Source organism: Quercus robur, chromosome 7 (genome assembly GCF_932294415.1).
Source record: "Quercus robur chromosome 7, dhQueRobu3.1, whole genome shotgun sequence".
Taxonomy (NCBI): Eukaryota; Viridiplantae; Streptophyta; class Magnoliopsida; order Fagales; family Fagaceae; genus Quercus; species Quercus robur.
In genome coordinates, this window is record NC_065540.1 from 39,989,009 (window position 1) to 40,011,236 (window position 22,228).

The 22,228-nt window shown below is 41.0% G+C and overlaps 1 protein-coding gene across 1 annotated transcript; it reads right to left on the reverse strand.

Moving 5' to 3' along the window:
* Window positions 1-15,786: 15,786 nt before the first annotated feature.
* Window positions 15,787-16,368, reverse strand: LOC126691397 (uncharacterized). Its single transcript, XM_050386445.1, has one exon. The coding sequence runs from the start codon at window positions 16,366-16,368 to the stop codon at window positions 15,787-15,789; it is 582 nt and encodes a 193-aa protein (XP_050242402.1).
* Between the last annotated feature and the right edge of the window lie 5,860 nt (window positions 16,369-22,228).

Sequence of the window (22,228 nt, forward strand, 5' to 3'; positions counted from 1 at the left end):
ATTAAAGTTGGGAAAAAGTGTGACAAAGATTGTTCCCGTATTTAGAGTGGTTTGGACCGTTCCTATAACTACATTTTGGTATTCCAAAAATCTAGAATTAAGAAGTGAAATTTTGGAAACTATAGGAAGTCCCTTTCTTCCATGGAAAGTTAATGCCAACCTTACAGCACCAAAGTGAAGGTGTGCATATCCTTGTTTCTGCCATGGAATTACAAATTTTCTAGGAAGGGCAAGGGTAATGAAATGTTCTGTTTCACTTGCTGGAATATTATATTGGTCAAACTTAGAGGTTTAGACATATTCTTTTACAGTAGAAGCTTGAGAAGGACCTAAAAACTTTTTTATGGATTTTTTGAAAGAAACTTGGGGTTTATCAAACACAATATAAGGATTTACAATAGGAAAGTCGGTAATGGGGATCTTACTATCTTCAGGTACGTGGGAGATTTCATGCAAATAATCTAACCTATTTGTTAAATCTAATAACATCTCTTAGTTTGTTGTATCTGGTGCTGTGTTCTATCCCATATTTTCATGTTATCTTTTATATCTTCTAAGTGATATATGTTATTAACTAGTTTCCATAATCTTTTTACACCGTCTTCCACCTGTTTCCTTCATAATCCTCAATTGTTGGACTTCTACATATAGCTCTATGGCATTTATAGAGGATCTATAAAAGGTTGCTTGTTTTGAACTCAGATCGTCGTGAATCTCATGAGTTATTGAGAACTATAAGACCAATACTTTTGAGTTGTGCTTGAGTGTGCCGTTGTACTACACCTAAATTTGTCAAGCAATTACTTACAAGTGCTTCCCAATTCCAACGTGGATTGGAACCATTTTTTTTTTTTTTTTTGGGGTTGTAGTAAAGGATTGTTCAGTTCTACTACTGTCATGGTCAGTTGAGCACTTGAGCTGAAACTTATGGCCTGTTTGGAAGTTTAGAGAGGGAGGAGAGTAGAGGGGAGAAGAGGGGAGGAGAGTAGTGGGGAGGAGAGTAGAGAGAAATGATTCCCCTCCACCTTGTTTGGATGTTTTTAAAATTAGTAAGGGAGAAGGGAGTAATTAACCCTTCCCCTTGTTTGGATGTTTTAAAAAATAGGATGGAGAGGCGAGGGAATGATTAAAATAGAAAAATTTACCCCTCTTTGAAAATGAACTTGTAATATTAATTTATGATTAATTTATCAATTTTGTAAAGTTTTGAACTTGATTATCATTTGTCCAAATCGTAGAATATGTTAGTGATTTTTTTTTTTTTGAGAAGAATAAATAAATAAAAATGTTTCAAAAAAAAAAATTGTATACCTAAAAACTAAAAAAAAAAGAGTAAAAATCAGTCAAAATTAAACTGTTCACTGAATATTTGAAAACAAATAGTTTATATTAGTATTAATAAATACTAAACATTGCCAAATTTAGTAGGTTTTTTAAAACTCTAACCAAAATCCAAATTCCCATTTCTTTTCCACATTTTCTGAGCAACCAAACACAGGCACAAGTAGAGGAAGAAGAAAAAAAAAAAAAAACAGAAATTTCACAGAAACACAAACCAAATCCCCCAAAACGCACACAACCAAAAAAAAAAAAGCGAGATCCTGGAGAATGAAGAGCAAGCAAAGCGAGATCCTCGTCGTCGTCGTCGAGATAGTTCTCCGGAATCAGAGGGGAAGAGTCGCCGTCGTGCTTCATCGGCGACGAAGTGGCTTGAGGCTCGATCAAGCTTGAGGGCCTGAGCTCAATCCCGATCGCCGCGAGTGTCGTGGACCTTTGGACGTAGTCGCCGTTGAGTCGTGAGCGTCGTGGACCTTTGGACGTCGTCGCCGCCGAGCCGTGAGAATCGTGGACCTTTGGATGTCGTTGCCGCTGTGTCGTGAGCGTCATGGTCCTTTGGACGTCATCGGCGACGACCCACGACTTGGCGGCGTCTGATTTCTCATGCTTTTTTCAGGTTACAGTTGTGAGATTTTGAGAAAATTTTTGTGGCTTTAATTTCTGTTTGGGTGCTCTGAAAATGGAGGAAAAGGGAAAGGAATTGAAATTTGAGTATTGTGTATTTTGTTTGTTAGAAAAATAAAACTCATAGTTACACTTTTTGAAACAGAAAAATGTTTGTTTTTGTGGCTTTTCCGGTTCTAAATTTCTAAAATTTTAGCATTAAATTATTTATATTCTCATAAAACAAACAAAGATTATATGTTTGTAATTTTGTTAATTAAGAAAGGATAAATTAACATTTAATCAAATTGATAATGGGTCCAAGAATTAGAGAGGCTTTGAGCCATCGCTCTTGTCTAAAATAGTCCATACATCTTGTGGCCCATGTCCCATAGTCCATCACAATGCTCCCTTCATTCGTGGGTTGTGGCCCATTGTGTTCCTATAGTTGGGAGCAAAATGACTTGCTGTCTACGGTTCATATCTGGCTTTGGCAATCACAATGAGAGATTTTACGGTTAACAACATTTTTCACCACAAATTTTAAGTGACAAATTATTATTGATAGTTGTTATTGGGTAAAAAAGTAATTTTAATAATAGGTTCAAATTAGAATCAAACCAACTTATCATCTTGAATTTTATTGTAAAAATGTTATAAATGTAGCACTTTTCAATCACAATTTATGCGTACCATATGAAAGTTCGTAAACCCAAAATATGAGCTAGATTAAATATGAGTGCCAATAATATTTGATTGGACTTTTTTAAGTCCAAAAGTAAAAGGGGACTTTTCATGAATTTTTTTTCCTTCTAAAGAGAGATTATTCTACAAGTGAAATAGCATTATTTGGAAGTTTGATGACATTTCCTCCTCTATAAAAACGAAAGAAGTTTAGTTGGTGCTTGCTTATTAAAAAACCTCACAAAAAAGAAGAAAAAAAAAGGCTGGATACATCCATCATTAATGGCTAGATGGGATAGAGAAATTTGGAAGAAAAGGAAAAGAAAAGAGGAAGAGAGGAGTGTGGAGTGAGGACACATCAGTCCATTGGATTTGGATGTAGAAGAACAAAAAAGGAGAGAAAGCAACCCACTTTTACAGTCCACCCAAAACTGGGCCAACTCTCCCTCTTAGGATGGGTCGATTTTATTTCAGCCTGATTTTATTTCTTGCTGGGTTTTTTTTCGAGATTGGTCTTAACAAATGAAGGCCCATCCTAGCTTGACCCGTTTAATTAATTGTATTTCACCTAGAATTAATGACTGTGTTGAAAAAAGAGAGACAAAATCGGGATGATATTCCTCCATTTAAATCCTCTAATTTCCTTCAAGTTTTAGCATTTTTTTTTTAATGTTTAACAAATATTTATTTGATTAATTAATGATGGTTCTGACTTGTCCAATTTGAGTAACTCTAACAATTTCAAAGGTCATGTGCTTACGACGGTTTGGAATTGCATTCCTAAGATTTTTCTTTTTAAATGGTGGCTAATAATAATAATAATAATAAAAAGAAGAAAGGGTGAAATTTTAAAAGCTTGTTACGTGGAAGACTTGATTAAGAAGTGGTGCATGAACTAGTAAAGTTCAACTCTTAGTGAGATTTGTATTTTGAAATGGTGAAGCAATATATATTCAAAGTCTGCTTATTTTTTCTCTCTATCTATAATGAATCCCAGTTCTTGTACAAGTTTGTTCTCTATATCTTGGTCTTCTTAGTTGATGACAGATCGGAATGAATTTCTTTGAAGTTAATTATAAGTTATAATGAGTGTTGGATCCAATTATGAATCGAGATAATTTGTTGCTTGCCATGTATATGTATAATAAATTGCATGCAAATGCAATGGGAACATGTATATGCTTTTGACATATAACATAATCGATCGAATCATTAAAAAAAACAGCAATTTTTGACTAAGAAAGTTTTAAGTTTCAGAATGATTCGTCCGTCAATATCCTAGGTTGCTGTGATGTTATATGTCTTGTCTGATTTCAATTTCCATATGTACAATTTGACTGTAATTACTATTCCTCTACAGGTGCTATAGCTGTGATTTTCAATAATAGCGCAATGCAGACCAAACCATTTTCTCATTATTCTTGACATATATTTCATATGCTACAATCTAATCATATTCCCTCTAGATTTGTATATGTGAGTGCGATTAGAAATGGCATTGGTATTACGTACGTTTGCTGACAAAATAGATCATTGGTTTACCCCCATCAAACAAGCATATCCTCCTGGTTTTCTTAATCATGGTCTGTTGATTACAAGAAACCCACTAGCATGATTATCTTGACCAATAATGGTGATACTGTCTTGGAGCTAAATGGATTTTGAGTAGACATCAAACTTATTCATTGTCATATTTGCTTTTCTAATTTGATTATTCCCACCTCTTTGTTTTATTATTATTATTTTTTTTTGCAAATCATAATTTTGCCAGGGCTCTTACCCTACAAACCTTAGCTGCTAGAGAAATTAATCGAATGCTGCTAGGAGGGGGGTAACTACAGAATTTTGGACCATTGGGGCTGTAATAACTAGCTAGTAATTGCATAGTTAAATCTCACAGATAGGACCATTTAGAAGACCATTCAGTTGAATAAAGTGATATGAATTAACTAATAGCCAAACTCTTTTTTTTGGACGTCCAGGTGAATTGTTTACTGAAAGTAATGATTGTTTGGTATACGTGCGTGAACAAAATCCTATATTAAATAATAATAAAAATAGTGGATTGTTAATATAACATAATTCAGTCAACTCAAAGGCTTATTCATTTTAGGTTAAATAGTGTCCTTATATGTTATTTTAATTACTTAATTGAAAACTCACTAAATTATTATCTCCCCAATAAGTGGGTATCAAAGCTCATGCTGGTGCTGTGTCCGTGTGTGGCAAGGTAGGCTTCAGGGAGGTTGTGAATTGCTAGAACACAATAACAATTCTTCTCTCTCATATTGACTTACATTTGTCTCTTTAATTTCATTATTCTATGTTAAGAATAGTTTATGTAAGCAAAGTTATTTTATTTATTTATTTTTTTTGATAAGATGTAAGCAAAGTTTTCACATGCCATTGTACGTAGCATTATTATTATTATTATTATGAATGCCATTGTATTAATTTATTTACAGAGTCAACCCTAACAAACCTATATAGGACCAATCCAATAAATAATTGGAACTAAGACTTGATTGTTGCTTGTTGTTGTGTTTTATTTTATTTATTTATTGATACATTACTTATAGCCCTCTGAACAAAAGCAATGGACATGCCCTTCTCTAGGCTTCAATTTTTTTAATTAGATTTTTTTTTTCCAAATAATAGTCTGTGTAGTATATGATTCCTGTACAATTTAACCTAATTTTCATCCCTAAGGCACCATAGATTTTTCATGATACTCTTACGTCCGATTTACAATGATAAGTATGTGAACTCTCATAGCCACACTAAGAGCATCTCCAGCAAATTCATCAAATTTTTATACTGTCTGGATAATGAATAGTGACTTTTATCTTTTATCTACTAATTTTTTCAAATACATTTTCCAACAAATTCTCTATCCCATTTTTTATCTCATTTAAATATTATTTCTTCATTCATTATTTATTTATTTTTTAACAACTACATATCTTCCAACATTTTTTTATTCAACATTTGATTCTTATATTAGAAAAAAATTTGAAGAATGAATAGTAGCCTATCAGACTTGATGAGCTATTATTCATGAGCCAAAAAATTTTTTGGATATAGAGAATCCAGTGGAATGACTTTTTTTGATCTCATTCTCTATTATAAAGAATATTTTACTTTTGCATAGATCATTGGATATGCTCTAATATGGCTTCTCCTGCCCAAATTGGTAGAGTACTTTTTAGTACAATTGAACATTGTAGTTCTGCCATGGGTTTTTGCCAAAAGAAAGGACAAGGAAATGATTTTCTAATATCCCTCATGGAATTCGAAAAGATGGTATGTGATACAATAATGGTTTGTACTTTTCACGGTTAAAAATGTACAAAATTCTTGTAAGAAATAAAAACAGGTATATAGTTATATGGTTATATGAAACATAGGCAAGAAATTATATATGCTTTTAAATTCTATTTGAGATTTTTAGAACAATGTTGATCAACTAGAGGACAAAATGGGAATATATCCCTTTTGGCGAAAAGTTCTAAAAAAATGCCCAATTTTTAAAACTATTTAAGGATATGTTCTTATTTTGAAACTCGATTTTATCAAAATCGAGTTTTAGTGTGGAACTCGAGTTTCATGAACTTGAGTTTCTTGAAAATTTTCAAGTAGAACTTGAGTTTCACAATTTTTTTTTTTTTTTTAGTTTAATTTTGTTGGAACTTTTTATTGAAAATGGTATATCCTCATTTTGGCCATCAACTAGAAGAATTGTATCCGTATAAATGAATTACATGCATGTTAGTTGTGTATACCGAATGATATAGCAACCACATTAGTTTTTAATTACCTGAATCCAAAACTAAGCTATTTACAAATCTATAAGTCTAATGACACAATAATTTTTATTACACTTTTCATAATTGCTAATGTGAGAAATTGTGATTTATACATAATAAAAACAATATCAATGGTAATTTCAACACTAATCAATTAAACAAGCTGTGAAATTTAATGTTGTTTTTGGCATTGTTTTTTACAAATTAATATACAATTTTTCCACATATGCAAAACAATTTGTCATGAAGGACTTTACGGCGTAGTAACGGAGAAATGATGTATGAAGATATTTATTTGCACATAGTTTGTGAACATAATTTATCTTCGTTTTTGAATGAAGTTTCCTTTTTACCAAAAAAAAGAAAAAATTATCTTCGTTTCTCTTGTCAAATCACAGTTGTCAAATCTGTATTTACTTTTCCAAGTTAACAACAAAACAAGCTTGCAATGCAGTACACACAATAGCTAGCATCATTTAATGTGAAATAGATAATGTCTAGTGCCCATATTTTGTAATTTTGCGTAAGTCTTTCAAAATTTATTGAGCTACTTTTCGAATGGTACATATGGACCATGCCAATAGTGGAACACAGTGCAAATAGGGTAACATATCGCACTAGATCTGGAAGAAAGGAAACCCTGTTTGCCTTCTTAAAGGACTGGTGAATAGTGCAAAGATTATTTGAGTACGAAAGGAAAAAGAAATGGAAAAATTAGGCTATTTTACAAGTTGGGCCCGCATATGCATTTGTATGAATTTTATAATACAGATTATTAACTTTTTATTAGGATTGAATCATTTTTAATTTAGAGGATATTTATTTATTTATTTATTGGCTTGTAACTTTTTATATATATATATATATATATATAGATACACTTAAAAATATACAATAAAATGCATAATATAATTCTTATATATATAATTTAAATATTATTGACAATTATTTTTATATTTTATTAACTCGTTAAAATTTTTTGTAAATATATTATTAGGTATAAAATGTAAATTATCTATTATTATTATTATTGTAAAACATTTTTTTTTTTTACGATTCATTTATTTTAGACTCTTTGATTTTGTATTTAATAACTTATTTTGATGAATATTTATAATGTGGCCCATGTTTAATTCTAAAATTAAAAAATAAAACTCTTTAAGAATAAATAATTTAGAACATATAACCAGGCCCAACAGGTGGGAGATTCTGGCCCAAAAGTCCCTCAACAATGAATTTGTAGAGAGCAGGTTATAGAACTAGGTCTTTGACAGGAGAAACGAAGTTACGACCAAGCCATGCAACCAGTTGGACGTAGGGATATTCCTTCGAGCTTTTGGATTAACGGTCCCTGAGGCTGTTCCTGCTACTTCTCTCTCTCTTCTCCTTCTTTATCCTTTCTTCTTTCTGCTTGCGATCCCTTTTCCATGGGGATCTCCTTCCCTTATATAGCACCCTTCCTGAGATCATGTCCCTACACTTGTCAGTCATCCGATCCTCCACTCGAGTGCCTGTCCCATAGGTCATCCTCCCTCCTTTCTGTGAGTTGCAATGGCCAAGGTCATTCTGCGTTCCTGTCCCTTCCACATTAATGCGGCTGGAAAAGTAGTTCCTTGGCATTTAATGCGGCAGTTGTGATTGTCCCCTCCTCCTTCCTGAGTGTCACGCATTGTTTCTTCGTATTGGGCGACCTTTCGCTAAGTATGGGGTGCAAATTGGATGCTTACTGGGTGAGTCCGAGGAGGTGTTCCTCCTCGGACGCCCCTTAGCAGGCCCGGCCCAACATGATTGAGACGGGATATCCTACGCCCATGCCCTTTCTTCTTTATCGCGGCTGGGCTTGGTACGTGAGTTACGGCCCAACATCAACCGACAGACTTTACCCACCACAATAGCCCCTCAAAATGCCGGCCTTTTTTGAGTCCGAGGAGAAAAGGCGGGATTTTGATACCCACTAGACGGCTCGTGGCGAACCAATGCTTCACACGTGGAAGGGGGAAGGCACGCCTTTACGTGCTTCATTAATGCGGTGGGCAGTTGGTGACTCAGGGGGAAGTAACCGCAGCTTTTGGGGTTTTACACTCGCTCAATCCAACGGTTGGAGGCAGGATCTACGGTGGACAGCGTCTCGCATGTCTTAGACGCGAGCGCGTCTGTTCGACTTCTACCAAGTATAATAGGTCTTGAGGGCGTTCGTCTCTCATTTTTGACGAGCTTTCCAATATTCAGAACTTCTCAGAGCCTATTCCTTCAGTCTGTTCTTGCTTCCGCTGCCATTCTCTTGAAGACTCCTTCGAACCTCTTACCCGTAAGTTCGCACTTCTTCTCCATTATTCTTCATTAATCATACTGCCTTCAAGTTGTTTTTAGGATTAGAGGGGATGGGTAGGCTTGAGAAACTGGTAGATTCTCCGGCCGGTATGGCGGGCTTCAGGGCGAAGTATCGTATCCCACCGGAGGTAGGGTTAGAGTACTGTCATCTGGAGGACATTTTGATGAAACGGAGAACAGAAGAAGTCGCAATTCCAATGATAGCCTTCGTGGAAGGAGGAATGACTATTCCGATGGGGAGAATAACTAGGGACTATCTGCGTGGTCATAGGTTGGCCCCCCATCAATGCACCGCTAATGTATTCCGGATCCTGGGGTGTGTCGAGACCCTGAACGATCAGATGAACCTCGGCCTCTCATGGCACGACGTGGTTCATCTTTACGAATGCCATAAGCTCGGCGACACATACTATCTAAAGTCTAGGGTTGACGCAGTGAGGTTGATATCTTGCCTTTCGAAGTCTAGCAAAGGCCTGAAGGACGACCATTTGATCGTCTCCGGGCCATGGTCTGACGGCCCTCACTGTCCGACTAGGGAGGGAAAACCAGGTGGGGTGTCGTAGAATTAGATGCCGTGGGGAGGATTCTGGTTTCAAGCTCCTCCACCCCTTTTTCTTTTACTTGCTTTAGATTTGTTGGTTTGATTGCATGTCTCCTCGGACTAACATAAATCGTTTGACGGCCTTTGCAGATAAGAAGCGAACCACTCCTCGGCTGAGCCTAGTCAATGTCCCGGCTTTAAATTACCTCCTGAGGTCCGAGATTTTTGTTAGCAGGGACGGACAACTACGGTCGGCTCCTTTAATTTTGGATTATACTCCGCTCACTCGAGCCCAGGTAGAAGCCGGACAAGCTATAAGGGCCGGTAGTCCGAGATTAGCACGGATTGACGTGTCCATACCAGGGTTCCTCGCTGATACAGACTTGCCTCCAATTCAGTTACCCCCCCAACACGCTTTTCCCCCAGTAGTTATCCCAGAGGTGGAGTCCGGCTCTTCGCATTCATCCTTAGAGGATCAGATAGACCGGTTCCAATTTTCTGAGGAAGGGGAGGCCTCGGTCAGAGTAGTAGAGATCTCTGACTCTGACGCTGATTTGGACCGTGCCTCAGCGGCTCCTGGTACTGGTTTAGTCATCGCACAGCCTGATCTTAGCGAGGATACCGAGGAAGAAGAAGGAATGGACCTCCAGCCGAGGACTGGCCTCAGGGGTCTCTTATCCAACAGGTCCAAAGGGCAGACCTCTAAGGAGACCTCAAAAGGACAGGTCGTCTCCAAAGCCCCCGTTCTTCCTCCCCCTCCCTCGTCGGGCACGGCGCTGAAGCCTATGCCTAATCTAAAGCGGAAAAGGCCTGTAGAAGAGGCAGAGGAGGGAGAGGTTGCCCGCGAGAAGGTCGGGCCTAAAAAGAAGAGCAAGGAAACGAAAGAGCCCCGGGAAAAAAGAACAAAGTCCACTGAGAGCCGAGATGAGGCGGTCACTCAGAGAGGACCTCGGACATGGTCTCCTCGGATCGAGCTAGATGGCGCTCCAGTCCTCTGGGATGCGACCCTATGGGAGACCCAGCGTGAGCCAGCTTCGTTCTTGGCTGAAGCATTGCAGCAACCTCTTCTCTTGCCCCGTGATATGGAAGGCCTCAGGAAGATTCGTCAACCAGAGCTTTTCATGTCACTGAAGAGGGACATGGCTGTGGTAAGTGGAATCTTCTATCTTGTTTTTGTGTTGAGAACCTTCTCATCGTCTTATCTTGGTATCGTCTTCGTTTCCGTCTGAATGCAGGTCACCCAACAAATTTATGTTGCTGAGGAATGGGCCAAACAAGCTCGTGAGGATGTGCATAGGGAGGCTCAGTCCCATGCTACAGTTGAGAGGGCCGCGAGCGATCTCAAACGTGATCTTGATCGTCAGGATCATGAGTTAAGAGAGGTGAAGAAGGCCAATGCGAGTGCAGAGGCTGGCCTGAAGACTGCTGAAAAGCAAACCGAAGAGCTGCGCAAGCAGCTCCGACACTCTAAGGAAAAATTGTCAGCGGAGCAACAAGCGGTTTCGGAGCTTAAGGCTGAGCTTGCAAGGGCTAAGGAGGAAGCCCGCTTGTCCAGGGAGGCTGCCGAGAAGGCTGTGGCGGCTTCGTATGAACGTGGGGTTCACGATACTGAGGCAAGGTTGACCGAGGAAATCGCCACTGTCTGCAGGGATTATGTCACCTCGACCTGGGGGTTGGCCATGGATAGGGCAGCCGTCCCCGCAGATTCTGATCTCAGGAAAGCTGAGAACATCTTTTACCCTGCGGAGATACGTGAGACTCCTGGGGAGGCCGTTTCCACTGAACCTCTTCCAGCAGATTCCCCCATTCTCGAGACTGGAGGCATGGAGCAAGCTGCGCAGGGCCAGTCACCCGAGGACAGTCTTCGCATCAGCGAGATCCTTGCCCAGGCCCAGGAGATCGCCCCAGAGAACCCAGCAGTGGATGATCAGCCCGCCCCAACTCAGGGCCCTTAGGGACGTAGAATAGGAATTCGTCTGTCCCGCTTTTGTACTTTGTTTTGTTTGATCCTTGATAATATTTCTGGACTGAATTACTTTGAACATTGTATGACAAAAGTTATTTAATTACATATATCGCTGCTTTACTTTATTTTGTTTTCATCATGAATGGATATCGGTCTTACCCTTTTACTGCTTAAAGTCGAACAATAATGAGTAAAGACGATAAAATTGCGACACTTTGTAGTCGAGCAACAACGATTACAATACTGATTTTTTCCCAAGTCCGTGGCTAAGAATCCGCGCAGGACTTGGCTTCCCTTTGACGCTTTTCGTGAAACATAAACGGTTAACCCTTGATGAAGGAATTGTGAGGTTAATTTCCCCCAAGTCTGTGGTCCGAGGAGCCATGCAGGACTTGGGTTCTGTTTAACGCTTACTGAAAATTGCTGCGAGGTTAATTTCCCCCAAGTCTGTGGTCCGAGGAGCCATGCAGGACTTGGGTTCTGTTTAACGCTTTATTGAAAATTGCTGCGAGGTTAATTTCCCCCAAATCTGTGGTCCGAGGAGCCATGCAGGACATGGGTTCTGTTTAACGCTTTACTGAAAATTGCTGCGAGGTTAATTTCCCCCAAGTCTGTGGTCCGAGGAGCCATGCAGGACTTGGGTTCTGTTTAACGCTTACTGAAAATTGCTGCCAGGTTAATTTCCCCCAAGTCTGTGGTCCGAGGAGCCATGCAGGACTTGGGTTCTGTTTAACGCTTTACTGAAAATTGCTGCGAGGTTAATTTCCCCCAAGTCTGTGGTCCGAGGAGCCATGCAGGACTTGGGTTCTGTTTAACGCTTACTGAAAATTGCTGCGAGGTTAATTTCCCCCAAGTCTGTGGTCCGAGGAGCCATGCAGGACTTGGGTTCTGTTTAACGCTTACTGAAAATTGCTGCGAGGTTAATTTCCCCCAGGTCTGTGGTCCGAGGAGCCATGCAGGACTTGGGTTCTGTTTAACTCTTATTGAAAATTGCTGCGAGGTTAATTTCCCCCAAGTCTGTGGTCCAAGGAACCATGCAGGACTTGGGTTCTGTTTAACGCTTTACTGAAAATTGCTGCGAGGTTAATTTCCCCCAAGTCTGTGGTCCGAGGAGCCATGCAGGACTTGGGTTCTGTTTAACTCTTATTGAGAATTGTACAGTAGAACGATATCAAGTAAAATATTCTTCATTAATAAAAGTACCTTTTCAGGTTATTTACATTCCATGGACGTGGCACTACACGTTCGTCCAAGTCTTCCAAATAGTATGCTCCAATGCCAGCCACAGAGGTGATACGGTATGGACCCTCCCAGTTCGGCCCAAGTTTTCCCCATGCAGGGTTCCTCGCATTGCCGAGGACTTTCCTCAGCACTAGGTCCCCAGGCGTCAACGGCCTTGACTTCACCTTGGCGTCGTAGCCCCGCTTGAGCTTTTGCTGATACTGAGCTAGATGCACCATCGCGCAATCTCTTCTCTCTTCAAGGAGGTCCAAGCTTTTCTCTAGAAGCCAGTTGTTAACAATAGGGTCGAATGTAGCAGTCCTCTGGGAGGGAAAGTTTATCTCTAATGGGATGACGGCCTCGGCCCCGTAGGTTAACGAAAAGGGGGTTTCTCCCGTGGATCGGCGGGGCGTGGTGCGATACGTCCACAAAACATGGGCGAGCTCTTCAACCCACCTCCCTTTCGCGTCGTCTAACCTCTTCTTCAGCCCATTCACTATGGTTTTGTTAACTGCCTCGGCTTGTCCGTTACCCTGCGGGTAGGCTGGTGTAGAGTACCGGTTGACAATCCCCAATTCACTGCAATATTCCCTGAAGGCCTTGCTATCAAATTGCAGGCCATTGTCCGAGATTAGGGTGTGTGGGGTACCGAATCGGGTGACAATGTTTTTCCAGATAAACTTCTTGACATCAACATCCCTAATGTTTGCCAGCGCTTCAGCCTCAACCCATTTCGTAAAATAATCGGTGCCGACGAGAAGAAACTTCTTGTTCCCGGCAGCTTTGGGGAACGGACCTAATATGTCTAGGCCCCATTGTGCAAATGGCCAAGGGCTGGACAATGGGTTAAGTACCCCACCGGGCTTATGTATATTCGGAGCGAACCGTTGGCATTGGTCACACTTCTTCACATATTCCAGAGCTTCCTTATGCATGCTTGGCCACCAGTAACCCAGCGTCATAGCCCTATGGGAGAGGGACCGGCCCCCCGTGTGGCTCCCACAAATCCCCTCGTGCAACTCCTCCAGAATGAGTTCAGTTGCGCCTGGGTGTACACACAGCAAGTATGGCCCCGAGAATGAACGTCTGTAGAGCTTGGAGTCCTCGGACAACCAGAATCGAGAAGCTCTCCTCCGGATTTTGTCGGCCTCGACTTTGTCGTTTGGTAAGGAATCATTCTTCAAGAATTGGACAAGAGGGTCCATCCAGCTTGGCCCCTCGCCGACATTGTGTATCCGAATACCTTTAGCCTCCTCTTCCGTGGGGCGACAGAGGTCCTCGACCAAGATAACCCGCGGAAGGGGCTGAGCCGAGGATGTGGCCAGTGTTGCCAAAGAATCGGCGTGAGTATTCCCGCTTCTGGGTATATGCATCAAACGGAAGTCATCGAAGTGGGCGCATAGGCGTTTAGCTTGGGTAAGATACCGTTGCATTCTTTCGTCTTTCGCCTCCAACTCCCCGCTTACTTGCCCCACTACGAGTCTTGAATCTGAGAATATGCTCGCGCATTTCCCACCCAGCTTCCGGATCATCGACATCCCTTCTAGCAGTGTTTCATACTCAGCTTCGTTATTCGTTGCTGGGAATCCCAGTCTCAACGACTTCTCCAGGGTTATACCTTCGGGAGAGATTAGAACGAGCCCCACTCCGGACCCCTTTTGGTTCGCTGCACCATCAATGTATGCTCTCCACTCATCGTGCTCTTGCACAGAGATCGTGCTGACCAGTCTCCTATCATTATTCGGTGATTCCGACACGTCCATCCCTTCCACGGTTGGTTCCGCAAATTCAGCTACCAGATCAGCGAGGACTTGACCTTTTATGGCGGTGCGCGGCATATATCTGATGTCAAAGGCGCTTAAGATGGTTCCCCACTTAGCGATTCTCCCAGTGTAGTCGGCGCTGCGGAGGACTGATTTCAATGGAAGTTGGGTTAGCACAACCACTGTATGCGCCTGAAAATAGTGGGGAAGCTTCTTTGTAGCTTGCACGACAGCCAATATTGCCTTTTCGAGGGGGAGATACCGGGTCTCTGCCTCCTGTAGCGACTTGCTTACATAGTACACGGGCCGTTGCGTGCCGTTGTCCTCTCGGATCAGTACTAGGCTGACTGCATGATCGGCGACTGCGATGTATGCATAGAGTACCTCGTCGGCCTCAGGGCTGGACATGATCGGAGGTCGGGCGAGGTATTCCTTGAGCTGTTGGAAAGCCGCGTCACATTCCTCAGTCCACTCGAAACCCTTCCACTTGTGCAATAGGAGGAAAAAAGGTCGGCATCGGTCCGCCGAGCGGGAGATGAAACGGTTCAAAGCTGCTATCATGCCGGTAAGCTTCTGGACTTCTTTGGGATTCTGAGGCGGTTGCATACTATGAATGGCCCTTATTTGGTCAGGGTTAACTTCGATCCCCCGATGGGTTACCATGTAGCCAAGGAATTTTCCCGATCCTACTCCAAATGAACACTTGGAAGCGTTCAGTCGCAGCCTGTACCTTCTCAGGATGTGAAACACCTCGTCAAGGTCCCTGATGTGGTCAGTCACCAATTTGCTCTTTACTACCATATCATCTATATACACCTCGACAGTTTTTCCCATCTGTTGTTCAAACATCCTGGTCATCATCCTTTGATAGGTCGAACCGGCATTCTTCAGGCCAAAAGGCATCACCTTGTAATGATAGTTGCCAATTGGGGTGACAAAGGCAGTTTTTTCCTGGTCTTCCGTGGCCAAGGATATCTGATGGTAGCCCTGGAAAGCGTCCAAAAAACTCATTCGGGGATGCCCGACAGTTGCGTCGACCAGTCGGTCTATTCGCGGCATTGGGAAAGGATCCTTCGGGCAAGCCTTATTTAAGTCCGTGAAGTCCACACAGACTCGCCATTTCCCGCTCTTCTTCTTCACCACGACTGTGTTCGCCAACCATTCGGGGTAGAACACTTCCTTGATAGCCCCAGCTCTTTTCAATTTCGTCACTTCTTCCCTCACAGCGTCTGCATGCTCCCTTGACGGGCGCCGAGGGGGCTGCTTCTTTGGGGTAATAGCTGGGTTAACGTTAAGGTGATGGCGTATTAGGTCTGAGTCAACCCCAGGGGCTTCATAAGGATCCCAAGCGAATACATTCTCATTTCGACGCAGAAAATCAATTAGCGCCGACTTCTCCTGTGCTGGTAGCTCCGAGCCAATCTGGAAAAACCTTTCGGGGTCTGATCCGACGAGCACTTTCTCTAGCTCTTCACAACTCACCTCCATGTCCGGCCCTTCATTACCTGCAACTTGGACCGGGGTTTTTGATTGCTATAAGGTATTCCCGGTTGAAGTGGAAGGCGCGTCGCTTAATCGTCGAGCAATGGCCGATACCATGCAATGCCTGGCCATTCCTTGATCCCCCACTATCTCTTTGATCCGGCCCTCTGAGGGATACTTCACCTTCTGGTGCAGGGTAGACGACACAGCCCCTAGCGTGTGAAGCCATGGCCGTGCCACAATAGCCGTGTAGGGTGAGTATGCGTCCACCACAATGAAGTCTACTTCCACTATTTCTATGTCTGTTTGCACAGGCAATCTGATCATGCCCTTAGGGATGACGATTTTTCCCTCAAAGCTAAGCAGAGGAGTGTTGTATGGCGACAGGTCCTCTTGCTTTAAATTCAGCCCTTTATATAGGTCCGGGTACATCACCTCCACGGCGCTGCCCTGATCAACTAACACCCTCCTCACGTCATAACCTCCTATTCTGAGTGTCACGACTAGGGCGTCGTCATGGGGCTGAATAGTTCCCTCCTTGTCCTCTTCCGTGAATCCAATTAATGGCACTCTCCCTCTAGCCCTCTTGGATTCCTTTTCGCCTGGCTCTGTCGGGAACCTACCTACTGACATTACTCTGAATGGGCCGGAACCGGTTCTCCAGGTGCGGCAAGAATGACATTTATCGTGCCGATGGGTGGCCTCAAGGTGCTTTGCCTGGTATCGACATTTGACTGCTTAGGGCGTTGCAACAGATGCCCTATCTTTCCTTCTCGGACGAGTCGATCCACATAGTTCTTCAGATTCCTACATTCGTCCGTGACGTGGCCGGGCTCTTGGTGATACGCACAATATAGGTTCTGATTGCGTTTTGAGGGGTCACCTGCCATCCTATTTGGCCATTGAAAATAGGGCTCGTGCTTTATTTTTTCCATGATCACGTGTAATGGCTCTCGGAACACAGTGTGGACTACCTGAGCCCCTGTAGATCCCGACTGTTCTGCATAATCTCTTCTCGGCTTATTACTGTTACTGAAGCGGTCCGACCTGAAGTCCCTTCTCTCCTGGGGGACAAACTTCGCCTTTCCCTTCCCGGCTTGCTGGTCCTCCTCGACCCTCTTATACTTGTCTATCCTGTCCATAAGTTGCCGCACGCTGGTGGCTGGCTTCCCTGTGAGAGACTTTCTCAAGCCATGCTCTGTCGGCAAGCCCCTTTTAAAGGCACTGATGGCGACGTCATCGTGACTCCCTTCTACCTCGTTGTGCACCTCCCAATATCTGTCCGAGTAGGCTTTTAGCGTTTCTCCTTCTCGCATGGACAGAGATAAAAGGGAATCGAGGGGCCGAGGGACTCTAGTGCTGGTGATGAAGCGGGAGCCAAAGGCCTGCGTCAACTGTTTGAAGGAGTCTATAGAGTTTGGTGGGAGGGCATCAAACCATCTCATGGCCAAGGGCCCCAGGCTGGAGGGGAACACTTTACACATTAACGCCTCGTCCCTGGAGTGAACGGCCATCCTTTGGTTGAACTGGCTCACGTGCTCCACTGGATCAGTTCGACCATTGTACAGGCTAAACGTTGGCTGAGTAAATCGCCGAGGGAGCACCGCCCGCTCTATCCTACGGGTAAATGGCGACTGGGAGATTCGATCCAGGGCCTTACTCATGGCGTCATTGACTAAGCCTTGGTAAGGTGGGCTTTTGCGGCCGCGTTTGTGAGGCCTCTCTTCCTCATAGGAGAACGTCTCGCTCGGGGGGGTCCTCCTACTTCGTCTGTATTCATCATCCTCACCACTGCTAGTATCCGAAATGGGCAAAGGACGTTTTTGTTGGGCTCGCCGCAGCCTTTTCTTCAAATCCTCAATCTCTTGCTGCAGAGCCTTCTGCTCGTTGTGCTGGTGGGATGCATGGTCTTTCCCTTTCGAGCGACTTTTACTCGTGTGGGCGGTGTTCACACTGCCCTCTCGTTGATCATTTTGGTCTTTTGCTCGTTCAAGGTTTACAAAGTTGTCCTGTCGTTGAGATTCAGTACGTCCGGTTTGGCGCGGACCTGATCCTTCCATCCTTTGCTGTTTCACTTGTCGAGACACAAGTTCTCCCCACGGTGGGCGCCAATTGTAAGGTGACGAATTTGGGGTTCAGGCCCAACAGGTGGGAGATTCTGGCCCAAAAGTCCCTCAACAATGAATTTGTAGAGAGCAGGTTATAGAACTAGGTCTTTGACAGGAGAAACGAAGCTACGACCAAGCCATGCAACCAGTTGGACGTAGGGATATTCCTTCGAGCTTTTGGATTAACGGTCCCTGAGGCTGTTCCTGCTACTTCTCTCTCTCTTCTCCTTCTTTATCCTTTCTTCTTTCTGCTTGCGATCCCTTTTCCATGGGGATCTCCTTCCCTTATATAGCACCCTTCCTGAGATCATGTCCCTACACTTGTCAGTCATCCGATCCTCCACTCGAGTGCCTGTCCCATAGGTCATCCTCCCTCCTTTCTGTGAGTTGCAATGGCCAAGGTCATTCTGCGTTCCTGTCCCTTCCACATTAATGCGGCTGGAAAAGTAGTTCCTTGGCATTTAATGCGGCAGTTGTGATTGTCCCCTCCTCCTTCCTGAGTGTCACGCATTGTTTCTTCGTATTGGGCGACCTTTCGCTAAGTATGGGGTGCAAATTGGATGCTTACTGGGTGAGTCCGAGGAGGTGTTCCTCCTCGGACGCCCCTTAGCAGGCCCGGCCCAACATGATTGAGACGGGATATCCTACGCCCATGCCCTTTCTTCTTTATCGCGGCTGGGCTTGGTACGTGAGTTACGGCCCAACATCAACCGACAGACTTTACCCACCACAATTATTGTAAAACATTTTTTTTTTTTTTACGATTCATTTATTTTAGACTCTTTGATTTTGTATTTAATAACTTATTTTGATGAATATTTATAATGTGGCCCATGTTTAATTCTAAAATTAAAAAATAAAACTCTTTAAGAATAAATAATTTAGAACATATAACGAAAAAATAGAACTCTAATTTGAAATTCTATTTTAAGTTTATTTCAATTTCATCTATTATTATATATATATTAGTTTTTATTACTTCTTAATGCAAGTGAACTTGTTTGAAATTAGATCCTTAATAAGCGTACAATGACTCTCGTTAACAAAAATCTTACTAGTATTCAATAATTCGTACAATTTTTTCAGGTCTGCCAAACAATTTTTGTCACCAAACATTGTGTAGTATAGAAATTGCTATTATTTGTGAACATAGTTTAGTCCAATTCTTTTTCTTTTTTTTTTTGATCCACTAGTTTTGTCCACTTCTTGATTGTGAAATTAATGGTACGTACTCTGTACAATTTTTTTTTTCTTTTCAAATTAATGATAGAGACGATGAGATTAAATGTGAAATAGATAATGTAATTAAATGACAAGTGCAGATTTGTTTATTTTTGTAATTTAATTTTGGTGGCGGCTCCCAAAATTCATGTAGTCACTTTCACCCACTGTACGTTTAGCCAGCTTAATAGAGTGTGGACCATTGTACTAGTGGAAGGGAAAGTAGGAGGGCAACTTTTATTGCACTGAGCAGCAAGGAAAAACTTGTTTGGTTCATACAGGAATCGTGACAGGATTGTATACACCACATAATGCAATATTGGTGTTCCTTTCTATTTGGTGGATATATATATATATATGTTTTTATCTGTGGAAATTCTTTGGGGCAAGGCTTTTAATCAACGTATGTATACACCATAGGTCCATAGGTATATTCCTGTAGCATTATGTGTGTCCCATATGTCTATTTATAGTTGGAAACTGCACACAAGCATGGAAAATTTCAACCATTAGGCGTTGTAGCCTAGTGGTATTCGGTTTCTCTGGTAACTGTTAACGCGGGGTTCTATCCCCAGCAATAAACAATTGCCGAAAAAAAAAAAGTATGGAAAATTTCAAGTATAGGGGTCCAATACATATAGAGCTTAGCTATAATGCAATTTTAGGATATAGTGGCTATTCTTTTACAGAATCTAACTCATTTATACAACCCCACATGCATTTAAGACTTTAAGTTGGGTACCCATCAAAAAAAAAAAAAAAAAAAAAGACTTTAAGTTGGGTGTATATCATTATCATATGAATGGTAGGATTACAATCCTTGTAGTTAAAAAAAAAAAAAAAAAAAAAAAAAAAAAAAAAAAAAAAAAAAAAACTTTCATTTTCACTTATTATATATGCGTTACATGGAAGATGAATGATTGTTGTCAGAGATAAATAATGTTGTTGTGTAGTATCAGTGGAATCACATATATAGACCGGGTAAAATGGTTCTCTGAAAAGTTTGAGAAGTTCTTTAAATACATACATATATGTGTATATATATATATATATATATATATGATCTGCTTCTTGCCACATTATAGAGATATTAAATACACAACTCTCATGTGGATATAATTTTTTTTTTAATTTTTTACATAAATCAAACTTTATTGCTTTTTAAAATGTATAGTATTTTCTTTATTTTTTTCTTAAAAATTATTGGCCAGTTTTCAAAATTTTTTTTTTTGGAAAAAAAAAGGGAAAGAAAAAAAGAAAGTCAATAATTTGTCGTTCTTATAATTTATGCAACAAAGATGTAATAATTTTTTTTTTTTTTAGAAATAAAGATAGCAAAGACACAAAATATCATTAAAAGCTTTCCATTTTCCCTTCATATATTCTTTAAAAAGAAGCAATAAGAAAGTATAATCCTTGTGGGGGGATGAAGATCCAAAGTAGTTAAACAAGCAGCTAAGGTTATTTCTGAGGAGTTAAAATCCATAAAATGATCTAGGATTGAGATCCCACGACTTGAAGAGAGGTTGGGGTAACTCATTTGGTGAGAATTCTGAGGACATACTCCAGGCCTTGAAGGGACGAGCACCAGTGGTATAAAGGGCATGGAGCTAAACCACCTAAAAGGGAAAATTAACTCGGCATGGAACGCAAGAAGGATGAAGAAGGAAGGGCATAGAAGTCATCCCCTTCGCATTAAATACAATACAACCACTTCTTTGGCCGCATTGATGAGGAAATGACCATGAACAGTGGTGGTACAACTAAGATTTTAGTGTAAAGCTTACTGGTATGTTCTTGATGGGACAAGGATCCAAGGAATGTGATCCCAACCCTCCAAGTGTAAAATCCAGATGCGTTCAAGCTGAAGATATAAGGAAAAATAAAACATCTGGGAAAGGGGGAGGAAAAAAAGGGAGAAAAAAAAGGGAAAGGGAGAGATATAGTTCATCTATTCTATAGCACCTTCCTCGGACCAAATCCGAGGACAAGCACTTAACTTGTTTTTAATCTAATTTCCAAGTTGAATGTTAATGAAATTGATAGCACCTTATTAAAATTTGAATTAAGTATTATAAAATTAAAATTAAAAAGTATTGTATCTAGTGGCATGTCATTCAAAATTATAAATTTTGTTATGTCATGTCTAAATTAGTATAAGAAGAAGAAAGAATTCAATCGTGAAATTGATTCAGATGTAAAGGATTGTGGTAGGTTTTACTTCAATAAGCTTAATTTTTTTTTCTTTTTTTGAGAAAGATTCAATAAGTTTAATTGATAAAGTATTTTGTCGTCAAATAATAAACATGATTTACATTCTGTCTACATAAAAAAATCAACCTGTGTTTTGACTTAATAATAAAGGAAAATAATCATGGAATGGTCCAAATTTATCATATAAAAATAAATAGAGTAGAGGACCCTACTCCATATAAACATATAGGTTTAATTCTTCTTTTATTTGTTTGAATCAGCCACCAAATACATGTGAGATTTCACAAATTAATTCGGTGTGTGCTAGCTTTTCATAGTTGATCAACATTTTGTTCAAGGTTGTAATTGTCTATATACAAGTCTGAGATTTTTTTTTTAATAAAAAAAAAAGGGGGCTTTTCTTTTCCCTTCTAAATTATCACCACAATTACAATTGAAAAATCCTTGTAAAAAATAAAATTATACTTTAAAAATATGTTATATCCTACTTGAGTGAAGTTCTGTTGAGAGCCTTCGTTCCGTTTTATTGTTAACTTTGACGGAATTTCACATTGAAATACCAATTTGTCCTCATATGTTTATTTTGTAGAGAATGGTAAATTGGTTTTTTAATAATAGCAAAAAAGGCATGCAAAAATATAATTTCCAAAAAAAAAAGGTTGTTGAAGTTGGACTGTTTGAATAAAAACAAAGTGATCTGTAAGACTATATATATGACAATGAGGGCCTGCCTTCCGCCTTAACTTTTTCTTGGTACGGACTATTAGTTGCTTCCATTAAAGGGCGGCTCATATCTTTTCAGTGTAACAGTCAGTGGCTTTGCTTTGCTGCCTCGCCCAAGCCACTCAGCTAGCTACAGTGATCATCGAACAGCTCATGAGTACAGAGTACATGTTGCTTTTGATTTTGGGGTAATGTGGTGAATGGCTAAAAGTTACGTTACGTCTCAT